The sequence below is a fragment of the Mytilus californianus genome, unplaced genomic scaffold, assembly GCF_021869535.1.
Source record: "Mytilus californianus isolate M0D057914Y unplaced genomic scaffold, xbMytCali1.0.p SCAF_4, whole genome shotgun sequence".
Taxonomy (NCBI): domain Eukaryota; kingdom Metazoa; phylum Mollusca; class Bivalvia; order Mytilida; family Mytilidae; genus Mytilus; species Mytilus californianus.
In genome coordinates, this window is record NW_026262690.1 from 36,042,789 (window position 1) to 36,067,829 (window position 25,041).

General features: G+C 32.6%; 1 protein-coding gene across 1 annotated transcript in view; it reads right to left on the minus strand.

The window, feature by feature from the left end:
- The window catches only part of LOC127698226 (aldehyde dehydrogenase, mitochondrial-like), a 33,677-nt gene that overhangs the window by 6,611 nt on the left and 2,025 nt on the right, over nucleotides 1–25,041 (minus strand). The window contains exons 3-9 of the mRNA XM_052201583.1: nucleotides 24,221–24,361; nucleotides 22,308–22,434; nucleotides 19,860–19,921; nucleotides 19,001–19,129; nucleotides 17,649–17,762; nucleotides 11,962–12,064; nucleotides 9,306–9,490 (exon numbers count right to left, since the gene is read on the minus strand). Of these exons, the coding sequence (XP_052057543.1) occupies nucleotides 9,306–9,490; nucleotides 11,962–12,064; nucleotides 17,649–17,762; nucleotides 19,001–19,129; nucleotides 19,860–19,921; nucleotides 22,308–22,434; nucleotides 24,221–24,361 (861 nt within the window). The remainder of the gene's footprint in view (nucleotides 1–9,305; nucleotides 9,491–11,961; nucleotides 12,065–17,648; nucleotides 17,763–19,000; nucleotides 19,130–19,859; nucleotides 19,922–22,307; nucleotides 22,435–24,220; nucleotides 24,362–25,041) is intronic.

Sequence of the window (25,041 nt, forward strand, 5' to 3'; positions counted from 1 at the left end):
AATTTTTGATGAAATCAAACAAAGTTTAATTTTGGACCCTTTTGACCTCAATGTGGAAAAAGTTGATAACGGGGCCCAAAAATCAAAAATCTAAATACATGGTTAGATTCAGCATATCAAAGAACCCCTATATATTCAATTTTTGTTGAAATCAATCAAAGTTTAATTTTGGACCCCAATTTGGACCAACTTGAAAACTGGGCCCATAATCAAAAATCTAAATACATGTTTAGATTCAGCATATCAAAGAACCCTAAGAATTCAATTTTTGTTAAAATCAAACTAAGTTTAATTTTGGACCCTTTGGACCTTAATGTAGACCAATTTGAAAACGGAACCAAAAATTAAGAATCTAAATACATGGTTAGATTCAGCATATCAAAGAACCCCTATATATTCAATTTTTGTTGAAATCAAACAAAGTTTAATTTTGGACCCCAATTTGGACCAACTTGAAAACTGGGCCCATAATCAAAAATCTAAATACATGTTTAGATTCAGCATATCAAAGAACCCTAAGAATTCAATTTTTGTTAAAATCAAACTAAGTTTAATTTTGGACCCTTTGGACCTTAATGTAGACCAATTTGAAAATGGAACCAAAAATTAAGAATCTAAATACACGGTTAGATTCGGCATATCAAAGAACCCCAATAATTCAATTTTTGATGAAATCAAACAAAGTTTAATTTTGGACCCTTTGGACCTCAATGTGGACCAATTTAAAAACGGGGCCCAGAATCCAATAAATGCTTCGCTGGGGCGCAGCTTGATACGACCGCAGAGGTCGAACCCTGAACAGTTGGGGCAAGTATGGACACAAAATTCAAGCTTGATACAGCTATGACTTTGGATTGTCATTAAATATTTGACACAGCATAGGTTTCTGACACAGGATGAATGTGGTGTAAGAACTGGAAAAAATTTAATTTACCTATTATGGTGGAATATCCATAAACTAAATTGTTTGTTAATTTCAATATATCAAAGAATATGTAGAATTCAATGTTTGATGTAATGAAATAAAGTTGAAATTTGGACCGTTTTTGTTCAATGTGGACCAATTTGGTAACATGTATAAATAATCAAAAATCTAAATACATGGGAGCCCATTTAAATACATCATAAAGGTATTAAAATAGAAAGTGACATCATAGTCATGGCTAAAAATAAACAAAAATCCTTAATCAGCAACATTTAAAGTAATATCTAAAAATAAAATTCCTTTGTAACCATAAAAGCCCATTTAAATACATCATAAAGATATTAAAATAGAAAATGACATCATAGTCATGGCTAAACATAGCAAAAAACCCTTAATCAGCATCATTTAACAGTAATATCTAATAAAATGCTTCGCTGGGGCGCAGCTTGATACGACCGCAGAGGTCGAACCCTGAACAGTTGGGGCAAGTATGGACACAACATTCAAGCTTGATACAGCTCTGAATTTGGATTGTTATTAAATATTTGACACAGCATAGGTTTCTGACACAGAAAGAATGTGGTCTAAGAACTTGAATTTTTTTAATTTACCTATTATGGTCCAATGTCCAAAATCAAAATACATGGTTAGATTCAGCATATCAAAGAACCCCATATATTCAATTTTTGTTAAAATCAAACAAAGTTTAATTTTGGATCCCAACTTGGACAAACTTGAAAACTGGGCCCATAATCAAAAATCTAAACACATGTTTAGATTCAGCATATCAAAGAACCCCAAGAATTCAATTTTTGCTAAAATCAAACTAAGTTTAATTTTGGACCCTTTGGACCTTAATGTAGACCAATTTAAAAAACGGGACTTAAAATTAAAAATCTAAATACACGGTTAGATTTGGAATATCAAAGAACCCCAATAATTCAATTTTTGATGAAATCAAACAAAGTTTAATTTTGGACCCTTTTGACCTCAATATGAACCAATTTGATAGCGGGGCCCACAAATAAAAAATCTAAATTCATGGTTAGATTCAGCATATCAAAGAACCCCATATATTCAATTTTTGTTGAAATCAAAAAAAGTTTAATTTTGGACCCCAACTTGGACCAACTTGAAAACTGGGCCCATAATCAAAAATCTAAACACATGTTTAGATTCAGCATATCAAAGAACCCCAAGAATTCAATTTTTGTTAAAATCAAACTAAGTTTAATTTTGGACCCTTTGGACCTCAATGAAGACCAATTTAAAAAACGGGACCCAAATTAAAAATCTAAAAACACGGTTAGATTTGGCATATCAAAGAACCCCAATAATTCAATTTTCGATGAAATCAAACAAAGTTTAATTTTGGACCCTTTTGACCTCAATATGAACCAATTTGATAGCGGGGCCTACAAATAAAAAATCTAAAAACATGGTTAGATTCAGCATATAAAAGAACCTCATATATTCAATTTTTGTTGAAATCAAACAAAGTTTAATTTTGGACCCCAATTTGGACCAACTTGAAAACTGGGCCCATAATCAAAAATCTAAATACATGTTTAGATTCAGCATATCAAAGAACCCCATATATTCAATTTTTGTTGAAATCAAACAAAGTTTAAATACTGGACCCTATCTTGGACCAACTTGAAAACTGGGCCCATAATCAAAAATCTAAACACATGTTTAGATTCAGCAAATCAAAGAACCCCAAGAATTCAATTTTTGTTAAAATCAAACTAAGTTTAATTTTGGACCCTTTGGACCTCAATGTAGACCAATTTAAAAAACAGGACCCAAAATTAAAAACCTAAATACACGGTTAGATTTGGAATATCAAAGAACCCCAATAATTCAATTTTAGATGAAATCAAACAAAGTTTAATTTTGGACCCTTTTGACCTCAATATGAACCAATTAGATAACGGGGTCCACAAATAAAAAATCTAAATACATGGTTAGATTCAGCATATCAAAGAACCCCATATATTCAATTTTTGTTGAAATCAAACAAAGTTTAATTTTGGACCCCAATTTGGACCAACTTGAAAACTGGGCCCATAATCAAAAATCTAAATACATGTTTAGATTCAGCATATCAAAGAACCTCATATATTCAATTTTTGCTAAAATCAAACAAAGTTTAATTTTGGACCCTTTGGACATTAATGTAGACCAATTTGAAAACTGGACCCAAAATTAAAAATCTAAATACACTGTTAGATTCGGCATAACAAATAAATAAATGTGATCAAAGATTTTACAAATCTAATGCGCCATACTGTGCAATTAAAGATTACTTCTTGAAATTTTTCAATATTTGAAATTTGAAAAAAAAAAAATATTTGAAGAATAATTCTTTTTAATTTCTGAAATCTGAAATGAGAAAAAATTGGCCCCCCACAATTTCTTTTTATCCCCCCCCCCCTTTTTCCCCCCAAAAAATTCTTTCCCTCAAGATATGGTCATAATCTCAATTCAAATTTCCAATGGAGTTGGCAACCATAATTACCCATTTAAATTTACCATAGTGCTAACTTAATCTATTTTATAATAGAATTAATAAAAATATAGTGTCAAATCTTTCATGTGGATTTTTTTGTAAAAAAAAAAGATGAAAACATTTGCAGATATTTTTACTGGTCTTCCTTTATAAATATGCATTTCTTTAAACATAATTTAAAAGCAGTGTAAGGGAAGTAACCAAAACGTTGTATTTGGATTACCTCCCTTACACTGTTTTAGATTATCTTTATTGTTCATTAACCATTACTTTATACATAATTTAAAAGCAGTGTAAGGGAGATAATTTCAATGATGTATTTGATTTATCTCCCTTACACTGCTTTAAATTATGTTTTGTACTAAAGTATTTGTCAATTAACCAGGACAACCTTGTTTTTCCCCCTTTTTTGCCCCTAATTCCTAAACGGTTTGAGCCATAACCCCCCAAAGCAAATCCTAACCATCCCTTTGTGGTATGGAAACTTGTAGTATAATTTCAGAGAGATCCATACACCGTTCCACAGTTATTGTCTGGAAACTAGAAAATGCTCATTTTTGGCCCCTTTTTGGCCCCTAATTCCTTAACTGTTGGTACCATAACCCCCAAAATCAATCCCAACCTTCCTTTTGTGGTATTTAACCTTATGGTCAAATTTCAAAAAGATCCATTCACTTAAACTAAAGTTAGAGTGCGAAAACCAATATGTATTCGGACGACGACGCCGGACGACGACGACGACGACGACGACGACGACGACGACGACGCCAACGTCATACCAATATACGACCACAAAATTTTTTTGCGGTCGTATAAAAATGGAAATTACATCATAAAGGTATTAAAATAGAAAATGACATCATAGTCATGGCTAAAAATAAACAAAATCCCTAATCAGCATCAGCAACATTTTATAGTAATATCTAAAAATAAAATTCCTTTGTAACCATAAAAGCCCATTTAAATACATCATAACAGATATTAAAATAGAAAATGACATCATAGTCATGGCTAAACATAGCAAAAACCTTAATCAGCATCATTTAACAGTAATATCTAAAAATAAAAATTTCTTTGCAACCATAAAAGTAAAATAGAAAATGACATCATAATCATAGCTAAAAATAAACAAAAATTTTTTTTTATTGGCAAATTTTAAATGGAGTTTATTATACTAAAACAATAAATTTGCAACCATAAACATGATAAAACCCCATTTAAACACATCATAAAAGTATTAAATAATTCAACTACATCATAAGGCTATAAAAATAGAAAATGACTTCATAGTCAAGGCTAAAGGTAAACAAAAAACCTTCATCAGCAAAATTTTATATTGGCAAATTTCCAATGAAGTTTATTACACTAAAATTGTTGGCAAATTTCCAATGCATTTATTAACAATAAAGTTATTGGCAAATTTCCAATTTACATAATTTAAAAGCAGTGTAGATGAGATATTTAAATGAGTTTGAATTACCAACCTTACACTGCTTTTAAATAATGTTCTTTACTCAATTATTTGTCTATTAAAATGGAAACCCTTGTTTTTTAACCTTTTTTCCCCTTATTCCTTAAACATTAGAGCCATAACCACCACCACCACCACCCCCCCCCCCCCCCCCCAAAGCCAATTATTACTTTCCAATGTAACCTAAATTTCCAATATACATAATTTTAAATTTCAGTTCCTCATGATATATAACTGTATCATTATTATTTTCTTTCATATATAAATCTGAAACAACCATCTTTAAATGGAAAATTTTAAAGAAAAAAAAAGGAAAAAAAAAAGTCCTACCCCCCACACATTTTTTCAACCCCCTTTTGATTCATCACCCCCCACCTCAATCACAACCTTCAATTTGTGGTATGGTACATTGCAATACAATTTCACAGAGATCCATACACTTGAACACAAGTTTTTGTTGCAAACTAAAAAAATCCTTATTTTCGACCAATATTTGGCCCCTTATTCATAAATGTTTGAGCAATTAACCCCAAAACTCAATTCCTACTTTCTCTTCGTGATAAAAAATAACTAACTTAAAATGTAAATTTTAAACAAAAAAAAAAGGAAAAAAAAAAATTACCCCTTTTTTGACCCCCGCCCCCCTTATGATTCATCACCCCCACCCCCCTTTCCCCCCAAACCAAGCTCAATAACAGCCTTGCCTTTGTGGTATGGTACCTTGTTATACAATTTTAGAGAGATCCATACACTTGAACACAAGTTATTGTCTAGAAACTAAAAAATGCTTATTTTAAACCCCTTTTTAGGCCCCTTATTACTAAACGTTTTGGGCAATTACCACAAGACTCAATTCCAGCTTTCCCTTTGTGAAATGGAACCTTGTAGTAAAATTTCAGAAAGATCCATACACTTACACACAAGTTATTGTCCTGAAACTAGAAAAATGCTTGTTTTTTGCCCCCTTTTGGCCCCTTATTCCTAAAATTTTGAGGCAATTAACCCCAAAATCAATCCCAGCATTGACCCTTTGTGATATGGAATCTTGTGGTACAATGTCAAAGAGATCCATATGCTAACACACAAGTTATGTCTGGAAGTTACAAAAATGCTTATTTTCGGCCCCTTTTTGGCCCCTAATTCCTTAACTGTTGGTACCATAACCCCTAAAATCAATCCCCACCTTCCTATTGTGGTATTGAACCTTATGGTAAAATTTCATAGAGATCCATTCACTTAAACTAAAGTTAGAGTGCGAAAACCATTGTGTATTCGGACGACGACGCCGGACGACGACGACGACGACGCCAACGTCATACCAATATACGACCTCAAAATTTTTTTGCGGTCGTATAAAAACTAAATACACGGTTAGATTCAGCATATTAAAGAACCCCAAGAATTCAAGAATAAAACCCCATTGAAATTGGTCAAGAAATAAGCAATTTATACGAAGTATCTTCTTTTGCACAATACTGTGCAATTAAATATTTCTTGCTATTGCGCAATACTGTACAATTGACAATTTCTTGCTATTGCGCAATATTGTGCTATTGGATATTTCTTGCTATTGCGCAATACTGTGCAATTGAAGATTTCTTGCTATTGCGCAATACTGTGCAATTGAAGATTTCTTGCTATTGCACAATACTTATTATATAATAATTTACACATCCTGTTTGGTGTGTATCTCCTACCATATCATTATTATTTGCTTTTAAATATAAATCAGAAATAACCAACTTAAAATGGAAAATTTTAAAAGAAAAAAAAAAGGAAAAAAAGAAAAAAAAAGGAAAACCCCCCCCCCCCCACCAAATTTTTTGAACCCCCTTATGATTCATCACCTCAAACTCAATCCCAGCCTTCCCTTTGTGGTATGGTACCTTGCAGTACAATTTCAGAGAGATCCATACACTTGAACACAAGTAATTGTCTGGAAACTAGAAAAATGTGTTTTTTGGCCCCTTTTTGGCCCCTAATTCCTAAACGTTTAGGGCAATTACCTCCAAACTCAAACCCAGCTTTCCCTTTGTGATATGGAACCTTGTAGTACAATTTCAGAAAGATCCATACACTTACACACAAGTTATTGTCCTGAAACTAGAAAAATGCTTGTTTTTTGCCCCTTTTGGGCCCTAATTCCTAAAATATTGAGGCAATTACCCCCATCATCAATCCCAGCCTTCCCTTTGTGGTATGGTACCTTGCAGTACAATTTCAGAGATATCCATACACTTGAACACAAGTTATTGTCTGGAAACTAGAAAAATGCTTATTTTTGGCCCCTTTTTTGGCCCCCAATTCCTAAACGTTTCGGCTATTACCCCCAAACTCAATTCCAGCTTTCCCTTTGTGATATGGAACCTTGTAGTACAATTTCAGAAAGATCCATACACTTACACACAAGTTATTGTCATGAAACTAGAAAAATGCTTGTTTTTTGCCCCTTTTGGCCCCTAACTCCTAAAATTTTGAGGCAATTACCCCCAAAATCAATCCCAGCATTCCTTTTGTGATATGGAACCTTGTGGTACAATGTCAGAGATATCCATACACTAACACACAAGTTATGTCTGGAAGTTACAGAAGTGCTTATATTTGGCCCCTTTTTGGCCCCTAATTCCTTTACTGTTGGTACCATAACCCCCAAAATCAATCCCCACCTTCCTTTTGTGGTATTGAACCTTGTGGTAAAATTTCATAGAGAGCCATTCACTTAAACTAAAGTTAGAGTGCGAAAACCAATGTGTCTTCGGACGACGCCGGACGACGACGACGCCAACGTCATACCAATATACGACCACAAAAATTTTTTTGCGGTCGTATAAAAATGGCTCTGCAGAAAAACTTGCATCAGGATATCCTTAGGCATATAAATATTGCATATAAATATTGCCTTAGATATGACTGTTAATTTTATATCCCATGTCCACATATCAATTCTGGAACAATTGATTAAATAAATTGGGAATGTGTCCATGGGACACAGATGATGCCCCCGCTTGCATATAATGTTATAAAGGGACATAACTTAAGAACAGTAAAAATGACGCTACCCAAATTCGTACTTGATCTGAGTTTTGTGGTAATAAGCATTGTGTATAGGTTTCATAACATTTGGTTGAGGCAAACTTAAGTAAGAGAACAGAAACAAAAATTCAGCAATTTTTCCATTTGTAAAGGGGCATAACTCTAGAACAGTATAAGTTTTGCCACCCAAATTCAAACTTGATCTGTGTTTTGTGGTAATAAGCATTGTGTATAAGTTTCATAACATTTGGTTGAGGCAAACTAAAGTTACAGAAAGGAAAAGTATTTGTATTTCTAAAGGTTTTAATACTTTTCAAAGATTCTACATTGACTATGATTTTGTTGCTGATGTTTGATCTGATACTCCTTTTTAAATTGTTCACACTTTACTTAGAATTTTTATCTTGCAGGGTAGCTTAATTGTCTCATAAAGTGACAAATACATCTTTTTCATAGCAGTATATTTACTGCTTTGATTTATATGTGATGTTCATAGTATTACATTTAGTTCATTGAGGGCAAGTTGTCATTGTATACCCTAACTGAAAAATCTTCAATATTTATAAATAAAATGGAAACGTGTCCATGGGACACAGATGATGCCCCCGCTTGCATATCATATAAAGTTATAAAGGGACATAACTGATCAAGAACGGTAAAAGTGAAGCTACCCAAATTTGTACTTGATCTGAGTTTTGTGGTAATATGTATTGCGTATAAGTTTCATAATATTTGGTTGAGGCAAACTTAAGTTTAAGAACGGAAACAAAAAATTCAGCAATTTTTCTATTTGTAATGGGGCATAACTCTAGAACAATAAAAGTGACATCCCCAAAGTTCAAACTTGATCTGTATTTTGTGATAATAAGCATTGTGTATAAGTTTCATAACATTTGGTTGAGGCTAACTTAAGTTAGAGAACGGAAACGGAAAATTCAGCAATTTTTCCATTTGTAAAGGGGCATAACTCTAGAATGGTCACAGTGACACCCCCAATATTCAAACTTGATCTGTTTTTTGTGGTAATAAGCATTGCGTATAAGTTTCATAACATTTGGTTGAGGCAAACTTAAGTAAGAGAACGGAAACGAAAAATTCAGCAATTTTTCCATTTGTAAAGGGGCATAACTCTAGAACGGTTAGGATGACACCACCAAAATTCAAACTTGATCTGTATTTTGTGGTAATAAGCATTGTGTTTAAGTTTCATAACATTTGGTTCAGGCAAACTAAAGTTAGAGAACGGAAACCAACTTTGGGACGTACGTACGTATGGACGTACAGACGGACAAGGGTAAAACTTAATGCCCCCTCCGCTACGGCGGGGGCATAAAAATAAGGTTACATCTGCTCTGTAACATCACCTGTGGTCCTTGCTGAGTCATGTCATCAAATGGATCTCCTACACACCGATTTTCTGCAAACATTACACATTTCTTAACAAACTCATCATAAACTGTGTCCTGCACAAATGTCCTTGACCCTGCACAACAGTTCTGTCCATGATTGTTCATGATGGCAGCATGTGCCCAATAAGCTGCTGTATCCACTGAAATTTATACAACACAATAATCCAATACACAGTAATTTTCTTTTCATTTCTGATAGGTAAAAGGCTCTTATTTTGTCCATATTATTTGGTCAATGTGTTTTGTTTGACAAAATAAATAGATCCTTCTATACCAATCTGGGTAGGAATACCAGTTGTTTTTCTTCTTTTTCTACTGATAATTGTTGTTGATTCAATTATTTTTGGCTGGTGCATATTAATGTGGCCCTCAGATGGTTGTGAATTACTGTCTAAATGCATATCTTTTGATATAATAAAATAAAAACATAATCTTAAACCTTTTCTTCAGGAATCCCCTCCCCTTAAAAAAATTACTTTTACTGTGTTCTAAAGGCCTATTTCATATGAATATCTGAAGAATAAAACAGACTGATGATATGATTTTTGAAAGTAACGAGTCAATTCTGCTTTATTTATTTTTCATTAAAACTAAGGAATGCACTGTGTTCTCATATGGCACCCAAAAAACTACATCTATAAAGCACAGAAAAGATATAAGCAAGATCAAGCTTTTGTACCAATGGATTAATAAAATGCTCCGCTGGGGCGCAGCTTGATACGAGCCCTGAACAGTTGGGGAAAGTATGGACACAACATTCAAGCTTGATACAGCACTGAATTTGGATTGTAATTAAATATTTGACAAGGCATAGGTTTCTGACACAGAATGAAAGTGGTCTAAGAACTTAAAAACTTTTAATTTACCTATTCAAACCATATCATTATTATTTGCTTTTATATATAAATCAGAAATAACCAATTTAAAATGGAAAATTTTAAAGAAAAAAAAGGAAAAAAAAATCCCCCCCCCAAATTTTCAGAACCCCCTTATGATTCATCACCCCCAAACTCAATCCCAGCTTTCCCTTTGTGGTATGGTACCTTGCAGTACAATTTCAGAGAGATCCATACACTTGAACACAAGTTATTGTCTGGAAACTAGAAAAATGCTTGTTTTTAGGCCCCTTTTTGGCCCCAAATTCCTAAACGTTTAGGGCAATTACCCCCAAACTCAAACCCAGCTTTCCCTTTGTGATATGGAACCTTGCAGTACAATTTCATAAAGATCCATACACTTACACACAAGTTATTGTCCTGAAACTAGAAAAATGCTTGTTTTTTTGCCCTTTTATGGCCCCTAATTACTAAAATTTTGAGGGAATTACCCCCAAAATCAATCCCAGCCTTCCCTTTCTGGTATGGTACCTTGCAGTACAATTTCAGAGAGATCCATACACTTGAACACAAGCTATTGTCTGGAAACCAGAAAAATGCTTATTTTTGGCCCCTTTTTGGCCCCTTATTCCTAAACGTTTAGGGAAATTACCCCCAAACTCAAACCCAGCTTTCCCTTTGTGATATGGAACCTTGCAGTACAATTTCATAAAGATCCATACACTTACACACAAGTTATTGTCCTCAAACTAGAAAAATGCTTGTTTTTTTGCCCTTTTATGGCCCCTAATTACTAAAATTTTGAGGGAATTACCCCCAAAATCAATCCCAGCCTTCCCTTTGTGGTATGGTACCTTGCAGTACAATTTCAGAGAGATCCATACACTTGAACACAAGTTATTGTCTGGAAACTAGAAAAATGCTTATTTTTGGCCCCTTTTTGGCCCCTTATTCCTAAACTTTTTGGGCAATTACCCCTAAACTCAATTCCAGCTTTCCCTTTGTGATATGGAACCTTGTAGTACAATTTCATAAAGATCCATACACTTACACACAAGTTATTGTCATGAAACTAGAAAAATGCTTGTTTTTTGCCCCTTTTTGGCCCCTAATTCCTAAAATTTGGAGGCAATCACCCCCAAAATCAATCCCAGCATTCCCTTTGTGATATGGAACCTTGTGATACAATATTAGAGAGATCCATACACTTACACACAAATTATTGTCATGAAACTAGAAAAATGCTTGTTTTTTGCCCCTTTTTGGCCCCTAATTCCTAAAATTTGGAGGCAATTACCCCCAAAATCAATCCCAGCATTCCCTTTGTGATATGGAACCTTGTGGTACAATGTCAGAGAGATCCATACACTTACACACAAGTTATGTCTGGAAGTTACAAAAATGCTTATTTTTGGCCCCTTTTTGGCCCCTAATTCCTTAACTGTTGGTACCATAACCCCCAAAATCAATCCCCACCTTCCTTTTGTGGTATTGAACCTTATGGTAAAATTTCATTGAGATCCATTCACTTAAACTAAAGTTAGAGTGCGAAAACTAATGTGTCTTCGGACGACGATGACAACGACGACGACGAAGATGACGCCAACGTCATACCAATATACCACCACAAAATTTTTTTTGCGGTCATATAATAATAACACTAGATAAATACATTGATAATAGTATATAGTTTTCTTGTTCCAAAGCAAAGTACTCAAGCCAAGCTTTTAACTATGCATAAAGAACAATGAGTATTTTATAAACATTCTACTTACAATCAGCATCTCCAAATATAATCAGTGGACTTTTGCCTCCAAGTTCTAGTGAAACTCTCTTCAAATTGCTCTTTCCAGCTGCCTGCATGATCAATTTACCAACCTATAATTATTTTAATTGTGAGTTTTAAATAAATTCAAGACAATCATTAGAACTCTAACTTTCCCAGACTGTGAAATAAAATACAATTAAATGCAAAAGGTAAACAGACAGAAAGTCACAGGACAGAAAGTCATAAATTGATAGGATTAAAAGTTATGATTAATAAAGTTTACAATTGTTTTAATATATAGAAAGTCCTTCAAAACATTAAATTTTATTAGATAAAATCATTTTACAGTTTAGGAAATTGTTCATCAGCCTTGATAAATTAAAATTTATCACATTATAATCATGCAAAAGGGATATGTCATGGCACCATTATGCCAATAAAGTACTAAGCCACTTTTCACAGCTTGTTTTCTTAACAATAATTTGATTATTACCATAAAAAGTTTGAAAAAGTTTTGTCACCATGTAGTTTTATATATATGTAATAGTTAAAGAAAAATACATATTTTAATCAAATGCTCCGCAGGGCACAGCTTGATACGACCACACAGGTTGAACCCCGATCAGTTGGGGCAAGTGGCCCGAGAACACAGTTATTTCGTAGTGCATTTCTTTTAGACAATAAATTCAAATTTAAAAAATCGCACCTGCTCAATCTCAAAAAGATTTTTACAGTGTAGCGTACTACTATTGATACAAATAATATCAAAATTATAGAAACTTCTACCAGCTCTAACTCAAAATATTGACAATTCTGTGTTAAGGGGGGCTAAAATTCAGTTTGACAGTTTCAGACATTCTAATTTTTGACCTTTTTTAACTGGACCAAATCACTACTTAACATAAAGATTCAGCACCCAAATTTTTTTAACATGTAATTGCATCCGCTCACTTAATATTTCATGCATAAAATATCAAGAAATAAATTGGGAAAGTGTATCAAAAAAAAAATGCAAGTTATACACTGTTCACACTAGGGACTATATTCGTAGACAACGAAAACCAAAGGACGATAACTGTGTCCTTGGACCTAATAGGATAGAAAGACTTGACCAATTTTTATAAAAATTTGCATGACTTAAGCTTAGGAAATTATAAGATAGTTGGCCAAGTTTCATGGCAATAGGATATATATTATAGAAACTAGGGTCATTTTAATATTAAAATTTGGATGTTTATTTTTGACGTTTAAATCAAATATTTTCAACTGTCAAGATTTTGGCCTAAAAAATTTAAATATTGCAAAAATTTGCTTTTTAAATACTCTTGAATATAATATAATACATATTAAAAGCAACGGAACACTCATTTGATTTATCAGATTTATCACAGTTATTCAAAAGTCAAATTTATATGAGCCTGTGCCTGAAAATAGAGATTTTCGAATTTAGGGAAGCCTTACTTGCATTTTTTTCAACCAATTTGAAGTTTTTGAAGTTTTTTAACCATACATTATTCTTCTATATATATTAAATGTAAAGAAAAGTTACAAAAAGCATACCACATGAGTATAAAATGGTCTTAGGCCATGTAAGACTGAGAATTATTTAGAGTCGATTTAGGCTGTAGCCCATATTTACATATAAAAATGCACACAGAGGCTATAAGAAATGGAAATTTGTTACTTTTTGCTCATTTCTATGCTAAGATGTTATGATACAAGAAGTCTAATTGCAAAAGGACTCTTGAATTCAACTTTTTTTTGCAGACAGTATGGTCTGATGACCAGTTTTTCATTTTTTAATGGAAAACTTGCATGTAGTTTTAGTCTCAATTGGCATATATTTGAACCACTTACTATCCTAAAGAAGAAAATTATGGTAGCATATGAAATGAATAGGGTGTACTGATCATTGTAAAGTGTTTTTTTTTACAGATTTAGTGAAATATTTGTGATGGTTTACAGATTTTATGTACAAAGCTCTTCACATTTCACATACATCAAACAGGCTGTTTAACCAGGGACATAAATACAAATATTCTGCACATTTTTTCTGTGATAATCTACTTTTCTCTAGATTCAGAGTTCACAAATGGTTAATTAAATTTGATTTAAGCATAGAAACACAAATATCAGGAACATAAAAAGCTGTCAGATAGAAATTCAGCATGGCTCTTAGGCATAAAATGGAAACTGCTTTAAAATGCTTATTTTAGCCGTATAATGCCAAAATGGGACATTTTAACAGAATTTCTGTCAAACAAAGATGTAAATCCTTTACTTTTATTGAGTTTGACAAATTGAAACCAGCAAACCATTCAGGAAAGTTGCCAAAGTACAGAATCTACATTTACGGAATTCATCTCTTAGGCCCGAGAACACAGTTATTTCGTAGTGCATTTCTTTTAGACAATAAATTCAAATTTAAAAAATCGCACCTGCTCAATCTCAAAAAGATTTTTACAGTGTAGCGTACTACTATTGATACAAATAATATCAAAATTATAGAAACTTCTACCAGCTCTAACTCAAAATATTGACAATTCTGTGTTAAGGGGGGCTAAAATTCAGTTTGACAGTTTCAGACATTCTAATTTTTGACCTTTTTTAACTGGACCAAATCACTACTTAACATAAAGATTCAGCACCCAAATTTTTTTAACATGTAATTGCATCCCCTTACTTAATATTTCATGCATAAAATATCAAGAAATAAATTGGGAAAGTGTATCAAAAAAAAATGCAAGTTATACACTGTTCACACTAGGGACTATATTCGTAGACAATGAAAACCAAAGGACAATAACTGTGTCCTTGGACCAAGTATGGACACTACATTCAAGCTTGATACAGCTCTGAATTTGGATTTTGATTAAATATTTGACACAGCATAGGTCTCTGACACAGATTGAAAGTGGTCAAAGACTTGAAAAATTTGAAATTGGACTTTTACCTATTATGGTCCAATATCCAAAATCTAAATACATGGTTAGATTCAGCATATCAACACCAAGAATTCAATTTTTGATGAAATCAAACAAAGTTAAATTTTTGACTCACATTTGGACCACCTTGAAAACTGGGCCCAAAATCCAAAATCTAAATACATGGTTAGATTCAGCATATTAAAGAACCCCAAGAATTCAAGACTTTGAATTAAACCCCATTGAAATTGATCAAGAAATAAGCAATTTATAAAAAGTATTAGAAAAGTATTGTTTTTGGCCCTTTTTTCCTAAACACTTAGGGCCATAACCAGGTAAAATCCATCCCAACCTTTCTTTTATGGTATGGAAGCTTGTGGTATAATTTCATAGCGATCAATAGACTTATACTCAAGTTATTGTCTGGAGACCAGAAAATCCTAGTTTTTTGTACCTTTTTGACCCCAAATTCCTAATTGATTTAGGCCATTACCCCGTAAGCAATCACACCCTTCATTTTGAGGTATGGAACCTTGTGGTACAATTTCATAGAGATCCATACACTTATACACAAGTTATTGTCCTGAAACAAGAAAAATGCTTGTTTTTGGCCCTTTATTTCTAAACAATTTCATAGAGATCCATACACCTATACTCAAGTTATTGTCTGGAAACCAAATGTCTTCGGACAACTAAGACAACATCATTTTACGGTAGAAAAAATTTTGTGGTCATATATAAATATTTCAAAACTAAATTGTGACTTTTCCTGTGACTTTCTGTCCTACATTCAAACAAAACTGGTGTTAAAGATAAAATGTAAGTCATAGTGATCCATGTTAGGAAAACTCTATGGCATTTGTAAATAAATGTACTGTTACAAGATCAAAAGACAAGTGATATCCCTTCTCTCTGTTATACAGAATAAGTAAGTTCATTTTGTAGTCCTCTACCAATGAAGCAGAAGGGGACTTTAGGTTTGCACTCCATCCATTCTGTCTGTCTGTCTGTCCTGCCCTCAGTCTATCCATTAGTCGGCAAATTAGTTTTCCGCACTTTTTTCCTTCCTGCTTGAAGATATTGATTTGATATTTGGAATATAGTTTTTTGTACCTATTGTGTGACGTCCATTTTCATTGAACTAGTACACATTTTTGTTTAGGGGCCAGCTGAAGACCACCTCTGGGTGCGGGATTTTCTCACTGTATTGAAGACCCATTGGTGGCTTTCAGCTGTTTTCTGCTCTATGGTTGGGTTGTTGTCTCTTTGACACATTCCCCATTTCCATTCTCAATTTTATTATCATGACAGATCAAACTTCAATTTTGTTCCGGTTTGATGATTTGGTGCAGAGCTATGATCCTTGGACTGTGAAAATTGATGCAAGTAATCATTTTTCAGCATTTCTTTTCATCATGCTTAAAGATATTGATTTGATATTTAGTATATAGTTTTACCATGACAAGTTACAGATCAAGTAAGAATTTTTTGAACTTTTTTTTTGTTATGCTAGAAGATATTGATTTGATATTTGTTATATAGTTTAAAGATCAAGATTGGGTTTTGTTCCAGTACAATGAATTTTTAACCGTTAGGGGACTATCTATTACCATGCAATACTCTCAGAATGCTTGTCTCCATTAAACAGATAAGAATAGTGTAGAAAATAAAGACATCAACAGTCAACACCCATGTTATACCGAAATAATAAAGAATTTATTATGTCTTATTGCTGCATGTTTCACCACATGAGTGGCATCATTAGGACGGTTGCAATAAGAAAAATTATACCTGAAGTACATTCATAGTTATTTATAGAATTGTCATTGTCTTGTTGATCTGTTTATCCAAATATAATTGTGTGGGTTCCGTACGTGGTAATAGAATGAAGTTCATGTTGGGTTACGTCACGTCACAATTGTGGGTTTGACGACTTTAAAATGAGGAAAAGTGAAAGTTATTTATTAATTGTCTGTATCTTTTCCAAAATAGACAACACCTCACTGGACAGTCAGTACCATTTCAAATGGCTTCACTCTGAAAGAGGTACTGCTTCCAAATAGTTTCTTTTCTTATTTTCTTTTCTTGGTCGCTTGTTTGGACCATGTAAGAATTTTGTTAAATATTGCCATACCAGCTTTTTAGGCAAGTAATTTGTGTTCATAAAATATATCATTGCTCTGAATAAAACCATTCAATGTGTCTATAAACTATTGAAAAAAGTTATAAATATTTCAGTTTTGCTAACTCTACATATCTTTTCAAGACTAATATAGAATCAACAATATTATAAATAATTAAATTGTTATCCTTTCTCCTATTTCTTTATTGGAATTAAAAGCACTAATGCATTGTTTGTATTGTGCTAAATCATGGTTTTTCTTATAACATCTATGAAGGGCATATATTAAGGATTAACAATGGTATGATTATTTGAGAGCATTCATTGACTTGGCATTAGAATTGTTTATATTTTGTTGTGTATTTGGTACCTTATAAACATGCTGCAAGTGATTTATGTGCCTTTAATGCATCTTTCATTTCCAGCTGATTGAGATAAAAGCCAAAGGTTGAGTTCTATAAACTACTTTATATCTGCTAAATCTTTATGTTTTTCAGTGGTTTTTTTTATTAGATTCTGAAATTGCAAATCTTTTAAAATGGCAATGAAAGTATATTTATTCTGGATATCTTTTGCTTTCTTTTTCTGTCATTGGAAGTTGCTGTCTTATTGATATATAGCCCACTCCTTTTTTTTAAATAAATGTACCTCTGTTGATCCTGTGAAGGCTACTTTGTCCACATCCATATGTTCAGCAATGGCTGCTCCTGCTGTAGGTCCATAACCAGGGACAACATTAACTACACCAGGAGGGAATCCAGCCTTCAAATATTAAAATTATCACATAGCCTGTAAATAAACTAACTAAACCAAGAAGAATTTTGTAAATAAAGTTATCCATAAAACTACACCAAGAAGGAACCCAGCAATAAATAAATACAAACCAAGCATAGGAAATATCAGTGGAAAATGTAAAAATCTTTTAACATCTAAGTTCATAAGAATAAGAATATGTGTTATGTGCTCATTGGACACCACGTGCCTCTTGCACTATCACATTTATGCATTCAGTGAACGGTAAAATCAGGGTTGAAACTGAATTTTTGCATATAATTCTTTATGCGTTCACATCATAATGAACTGTACTACATTTCTAGTTGATATGACTACAACTTCTGGGTAAATTAAATTATCCAAAAACTTTAACTAAACAATGTATTGATTTCATACTATCACATTTCCATGTACAGGGAACTGTGAAATTGGGGGTCATAACTGCAAGTTGGGGTATAATTTTAAAATATCTCATCCTAATGAAGTTTAAAGTTGGAGTGACAACAGCTTCATTGTAAACTACTTTATCCAAAAACTTTAAGCTAAGAGTAAACTGGTAGCATGTTCAGTAAAAAAGTTGGGTAAAAACCATAAGTTGGCATATAATCTAAAACATTTGTATCTTAATGAAGATGTATAAGTTTCTAGTTGATGTGACCACAACTTAATGGTAAACTTTCTTTACCAAAAATGTTTACCAGTGATACAGGACAGAAAGACTGATAGAATATCTGAAAAATGCACAGAGCAGAAAACATAATTTCCCCTACTATCATAAGCAGGCCATTGAAATCAATGATCATAAATATTGGCCAATTTTAGAAAAAATATATTCTCAAACATTCATCATTGAAACAATTGTTTGATTGAATGTCATATAACTAGCATGGTACAGGTACTATGCAAATGAATCCATGTATGACATTCATTTCAATTCAATTTAAATATAAATCTTCAAGTTAAATGTTTCAAATCTGAGGTGACTGTATATCTATACATCTTACACAGCCAAGTTGACCCCTATAAATCAAGACTTGTTGTGGGGCTCCGCGCATTCAGCCAACTGTAAGCCCTGAACTTGAATGTGTATCTATAAATCACACCCACACAAAAATAAAGGTTGGCACATCAGACCAAGTTTAGCTGTGCAATAATACATCTATCAACCTATCTACATCATAATTAATAACTTAAGCATCAAATTTCAGTATTATGTTAATAATTACCTCTTTAACAAGTGATGCACAATATAAGGCTGTCAGTGGTGTTTGTTCTGCAGGCTTTAGGACTATAGTATTACCACAAGCTAAAGCAGGTCCAAACTTCCAGCCTATCATCATCAGTGGGTAGTTCCACTACAAAATATATACTCTACATAAATAAAATATATCCATCTGTTATCTATATGAATTTTCATATTAAGATGAACAAGAGTAAAGTCTAAGCAAATCTAGAAACTATGTACAGTGGATAAATAATACATTTAATCTAATCCTTAATACAGACATAAAGGGTCATATAAGGCCCTAATAATACCCTGGCCTTACATTACAGCAATACAAGTAAAACATTTCAAACTCTATCGGATTATAGTTGACTTCCCTAGTTCCAAATTTAAAAACTTTTAATATGCAAGAAACAAAATTTGATGATGCTTTTTTAACATATGAATGGAAATGAAGAACACAGTTGATTTTTAGAAAGACAAATACTGTGATTAAACATCTTGATGACTGTCCAATCACCAATGCATCCTATATTTTTGCTAGATTCTCACTAAAAAAAATTTCTGTTGAGTCCTGGAACTCATTATTTCTAGCCATAACAAGTTCACGGATTTTACAAAATCGATATTAATATAAGCAAAGTCTTTCCTAATCATAAAAGTCTTTTGGTCTAAAAAATAATTAAACTACATCAAATTTAGATAACTAAGCTCATTTTTTTTAATGAAATGTGGATTTCTATACTCAGCTCATACATTTTGAAATAGACTGTACTCATCTATTTGGTTAATTATCATTGTATGGTGTGAGCGTATCTTTCAACAGACACAGTGAATGTTGAATGTCTGAAACTACTTACTGGTATGATTTGTCCACATACTCCTATGGGCTGATGTTTAGTAAATGAAAGCAAGTCACCATCTAAAATATTAGATGAATGCATCAATTTGTAGATATATTCATACAACACAAAATTGCATAGAAAATAAGTGAAACCCTCTTAAAAATTCAATCAATCGTTTACCGACAAAGGACTTTTCATCATAACAACTTCAAACAAATATTTGAACTTGTGTTGTATATTCCAACACAGTATTATGAAAACTGGTATGGGTTTTGCTCATTGTTGAAGGTTGTATATTGACCTATATTAGTTGATAACATATACATAATATGGACTCTGTATAGTTTTTTTAATGGCAATCATAACTCATCTCCTTATGTTTATAGTAGTTTCTGGTACATTATGAGGATGTGTAATTACTGTGTGTCCTGTTTTAATACCATAAAAGAGATGAATACAAGTAAGCATAAATGGTATACTAGTAGTCTACAGGTTTTGTTTACCTGTTGGTACAGTTGTCTACCAATTTGTTCCAGTTACTACATGCTTTGTTTATCTGCTGGTAAAATTTTCCCCATGTTTTATCAACATATTGGTCTAAGAGACCTACTGGTACCATTTACTGCATTTTTTCTTTAACAGCTGTCATTGTTAAATATTTTCTCCATGTTTTGATTACATGTAAAGGGAACAGTTGTTTTCATACTGGTATCATTTACTGCATGAATGAACAGTTGTTTTCATACTGGTATCATTTACTGCATGTTGGACCAATTGTGTACATACTGGTATCATTAAATGTTAGAACAGTTGTTTACATACTTGTATTATTTACTGCATGTTGGAACAGTTGTTTACATACTTGTATTATTTACTGCATGTTGGAACAGTTGTTTACATACTGGTATCATTTACTGCATGTTGGAACAGTTGTTTACATACTGGTATTATTTACTGTATGTTGGAACAGTTGTTTACATACTGGTATCATTTATCGCATGTTGGAACAGTTGTTTACATACTTGTATTATTTACTGCATGTTGGAACAGTTGTTTACATACTGGTATTATTTACTGCATGTTGGAACAGTTGTTTACATACTGGTATCATTTACTGCATGTTGGAACAGTTGTTTACATACTTGTATTATTTATTGCATGTTGGAACAGTTGTTTACATACTGGTATCATTTACTGCATGTTGGAACAGTTGTTTACATACTTGTAGTATTTATTGCATGTTGGAACAGTTGTGTACATACTGGTATCATTAAATGTTAGAACAGTTGTTTACATACTTGTATCATTTACTGCATGTTGGAACAGTTGTTTACATACTTGTATTATTTACTGCATGTTGGAACAGTTGTTTACATACTTGTATTATTTATTGCATTTTGGAACAGTTGTTTACATACTGGTATCATTTACTGCATGTTGGAACAGTTGTTTACATACTTGTAGTATTTATTGCATGTTGGAACAGTTGTGTACATACTGGTATCATTAAATGTTAGAATAGTTGTTTACATACTTGTATTATTTATTGCATGTTGAACAGTTGTTTACATACTGGTATCATTTACTGCATGTTGGAACAGTTGTTTACATACTTGTAGTATTTATTGCATGTTGGAACAGTTGTGTACATACTGGTATCATTAAATGTTAGAATAGTTGTTTACATACTTGTATCATTTACTGCATGTTGGAACAGTTGTTTACATACTGGTATCATTTACTGCATGTTGGAACAGTTGTTTACATACTTGTATTATTTATTGCATGTTGGAACAGTTGTTTACATACTGGTATCATTTACTGCATGTTGGAACAGTTGTTTACATACTTGTATTATTTACTGCATGTTGGAACAGTTGTTTACATACTGGTATCATTTACTGCATGTTGGAACAGTTGTTTACATACTGGTATCATTTATTGCATGAATGAACAGTTGTTTACATACTTGTATTATTTACTGCATATTGGAACACTGCTTACATACTGGTATCAGTATCATTTACTGCATATTTTTGTTACAGTAGCCTGCTGGTTCTTTTTTGTTCTATTTGTGTTTACCTTTGTTTCCAAATTGTTTGTATTATATGTATTGTTTCTGGTGTATATATAGTGCTGTATCCTTTTGGAGTAAATTCACTTGTATAAAAATTCCATTGTAAATTTTTTCCTATGTTTTATTTTTCATACTTTTGGAAATTTTATATACCAGAAATTCTACACAATGAAATGAATGTATACTTACAGTGGTACAATCAATTACCATTTGGCAATTGATTTCCCCCCATTCTTTTATACCTTTGTTTACCCCTGTTATCTGCTGGTACAGTTTTTTCTATTTTTTTGTTTACATTTTGATATGCTAGCTACATGTAATAACTTACAACCTGAAAGTATTGTCATTTCATCATAAATTGTTTACATGCTTGTACAATCGTTTACCTGATGGTATGGTTTTCCCCATGTTTTTATCACTCCATCCTGCATAGTATCTGATACAGTCTGCTGTACAATGGATGTCTTCTACAGAGTCTTGAAATGGTTTTCCATTATCAAGGGTTTCTAGACTCTTCAAAAAATAACTTAAGAGATATAAATAAGTTTTGAAATTACCTAAAAAAAAAAGAGGCGAAGGAAACCAAAGGGACATTCAAACTCATAAATCGAAAATAAACTGACAACGTCATGGCTAAAAAACAAAAAAACAAACAGACAAACAACAGTACACAAAACACATAGAAAACTGAAGACTTAGCAACACGAACCTCACCATAAATGGGGGGATCTCAGATGCTCCGGAAGGGTAAGCAGATCCTGCTCTACATGTGGCACCCGTCGTGTTGCTCATGTTGGTAAAACCCAGTGATAAGTCTTATTCGGTAGATCACAACAGGGAAAAAGGGGAAAGGATTGTAGTAACGACAATTGGAATGTATTGGTTGTCATCTGTGAAACAGATATTCCCTAACGGTCAACCAACTCTTGATGGCGACCGTAAAATTTACGAAGGGATGATTTCAACTTCACCACTTGGAACTCTTGGTTTAATAGTTTCCTTGTGAGCAATGTCTAAAGTACCTTTAAACTAAATACTTCTTTGGAAGAGCTTCTAAAGTTTCCTTAAAGAATTTTATTAATTTCATCTTACTCCAGTTTTACTAAATCTCACAATTCTATCAAAAACTGTAAATTGAAGAGGGACACACTATGTACATGACATATTAACCTGAAAATTAAAAGTAGAGCATTGTTAATTAACATTACAGATTTTACTTATTTTATTTACATGGGTAGGTGCTTATGTCATATTTAGGAGTTAACAAAAGCTATAACCCAATTATAAAAATGCTGCTTACAAGGAAGCTTTTGAAAGAAGGGTTCCATGTTGTAAAGTTGAAGTCATCACCTCCAAAGTTTAACAGATGTCATCACAATTTTGCTGACCATTACGGAATATTAGATCAACATCCAACTGTTAAAGCCACTATTCCATCCTCTTTTCCTTGATAGTCACATCACCGAATGAGACTTATCACAGCATTTGTATTTGCACTAACAACAAGATGGGTGCCACATGTGGAACAGAAACTACTTACCCTTCCAGAGCACCTGAGTTCACTCCTAGCTTTTAATGGGGTTCATTCTGGTACTGCTCAATCTTAAGTTTTATGTGTAGTGTTTGTGGACTTCTTCCTCATTTGGTCGTTTTTCGTTTTTTTTTTTGCCATGGCGTTGTCAGTTTTACTTCAACTAATGAGTTTTGAATGTCTCCTTGGTATATTCCACCTCTTTTTAATAAAAGATTAAATTTGAAAACTAATTCGATAAAAAAAATACACATTTGAAAACCTGTGCATCAAGATGATGACCGTTAAACACAACAAGAAGATTTTTGTCAATCTCAAAATTATCAATCATCAATGTCAAAATTCTTTCATGCCAGTACAAAAACAATTACAATGTAATAAAAAAATAATATCTTCCCTTTTTGCATCATTTTGCAAATAATAATGAATTCCTTTTATTATACTCTTTTATAACCCAAACTATAAAGCATTTCTAAAATATATGTTGGTCTTTATAAAAAAATATAATAAAATTTGCTCAAGTCCTGAAAAATGTGAAAAAATTCTTCAAACAATTCCATAAGGGAGGTGCACAACTTCAACATATATACAATCTTGCTGTGAAGTTTCAGGTATCTGGTTTGAAAACTATCTTTTCATATATTTTGCTGTAAAATTACTTTGTCCAACCCGTCCAAAAAAGATTTTTATATTTCTTATTATTCAATCAATAAAAAAGCTTGAAAAAAAAGATTTTTTTTATATCGGTAATAAACTAAAAACTCTTACTGCAAGATAAGATATATCCCTCTCCAATAAATCTGCAAGTTTATGCATGAGTTTGCCTCTTTTTGAGGCATCCATCCTCCTCCATTCTGATCCTAGTTTGAAGGCCTTCCTAGCTGCAGCTACAGCCTTGTCAATATCTGCCTTAATTCAAATGTAAAATTGAAATGAAATAAAATTATTGTAAATAATGCTAAGGAATTATTGAAAATAGCATAAATATTTGTAGATATGTCCCATATATTGCATACATATGATCAAAATAGTTAGAAGTGATTGATGTGACAGGATATTTTTGTAGACGCCGGGCTGTGTTATTTTTTGTGGTTTATTGAGATACGTTCTTTCATTTTTTAAGATCAAAGTAACTAGTTGTTGATTGCAAAGTCAGAAGTACTGAGGGTCCGTAAGTAGCCTGTTGCTAGGCTAAATTTCTGTTCTATCCATATACCAAAATTTTCTAATGGAAGTCTAAATTTCCCACCCCTTAATCCAGGTCAACCCCTATTACAGGACCTACCTATTGTATTTGTTGCAAATATGTTCTTATCCTAAACATGCATAGAATACTTGCCACTGAATGTTAAGCAAACATCAATCAATCAGAAACCATGAATAAAATGCTTAGAATGATTATACTGTCATCAATTTTTATTCTCTGTAGCAATTTTTTTCCAAATCTTCAAGTTAAATGATCCCATGATGCAATAAAAAACATAATGACATATATATATTGCATTATAGTATAAACATTAGAAACTTATTTTTTGGACTTCCTGTCAATATGGCACTTCCAAGATATTTTAAAGCAAGTAAAATGTATG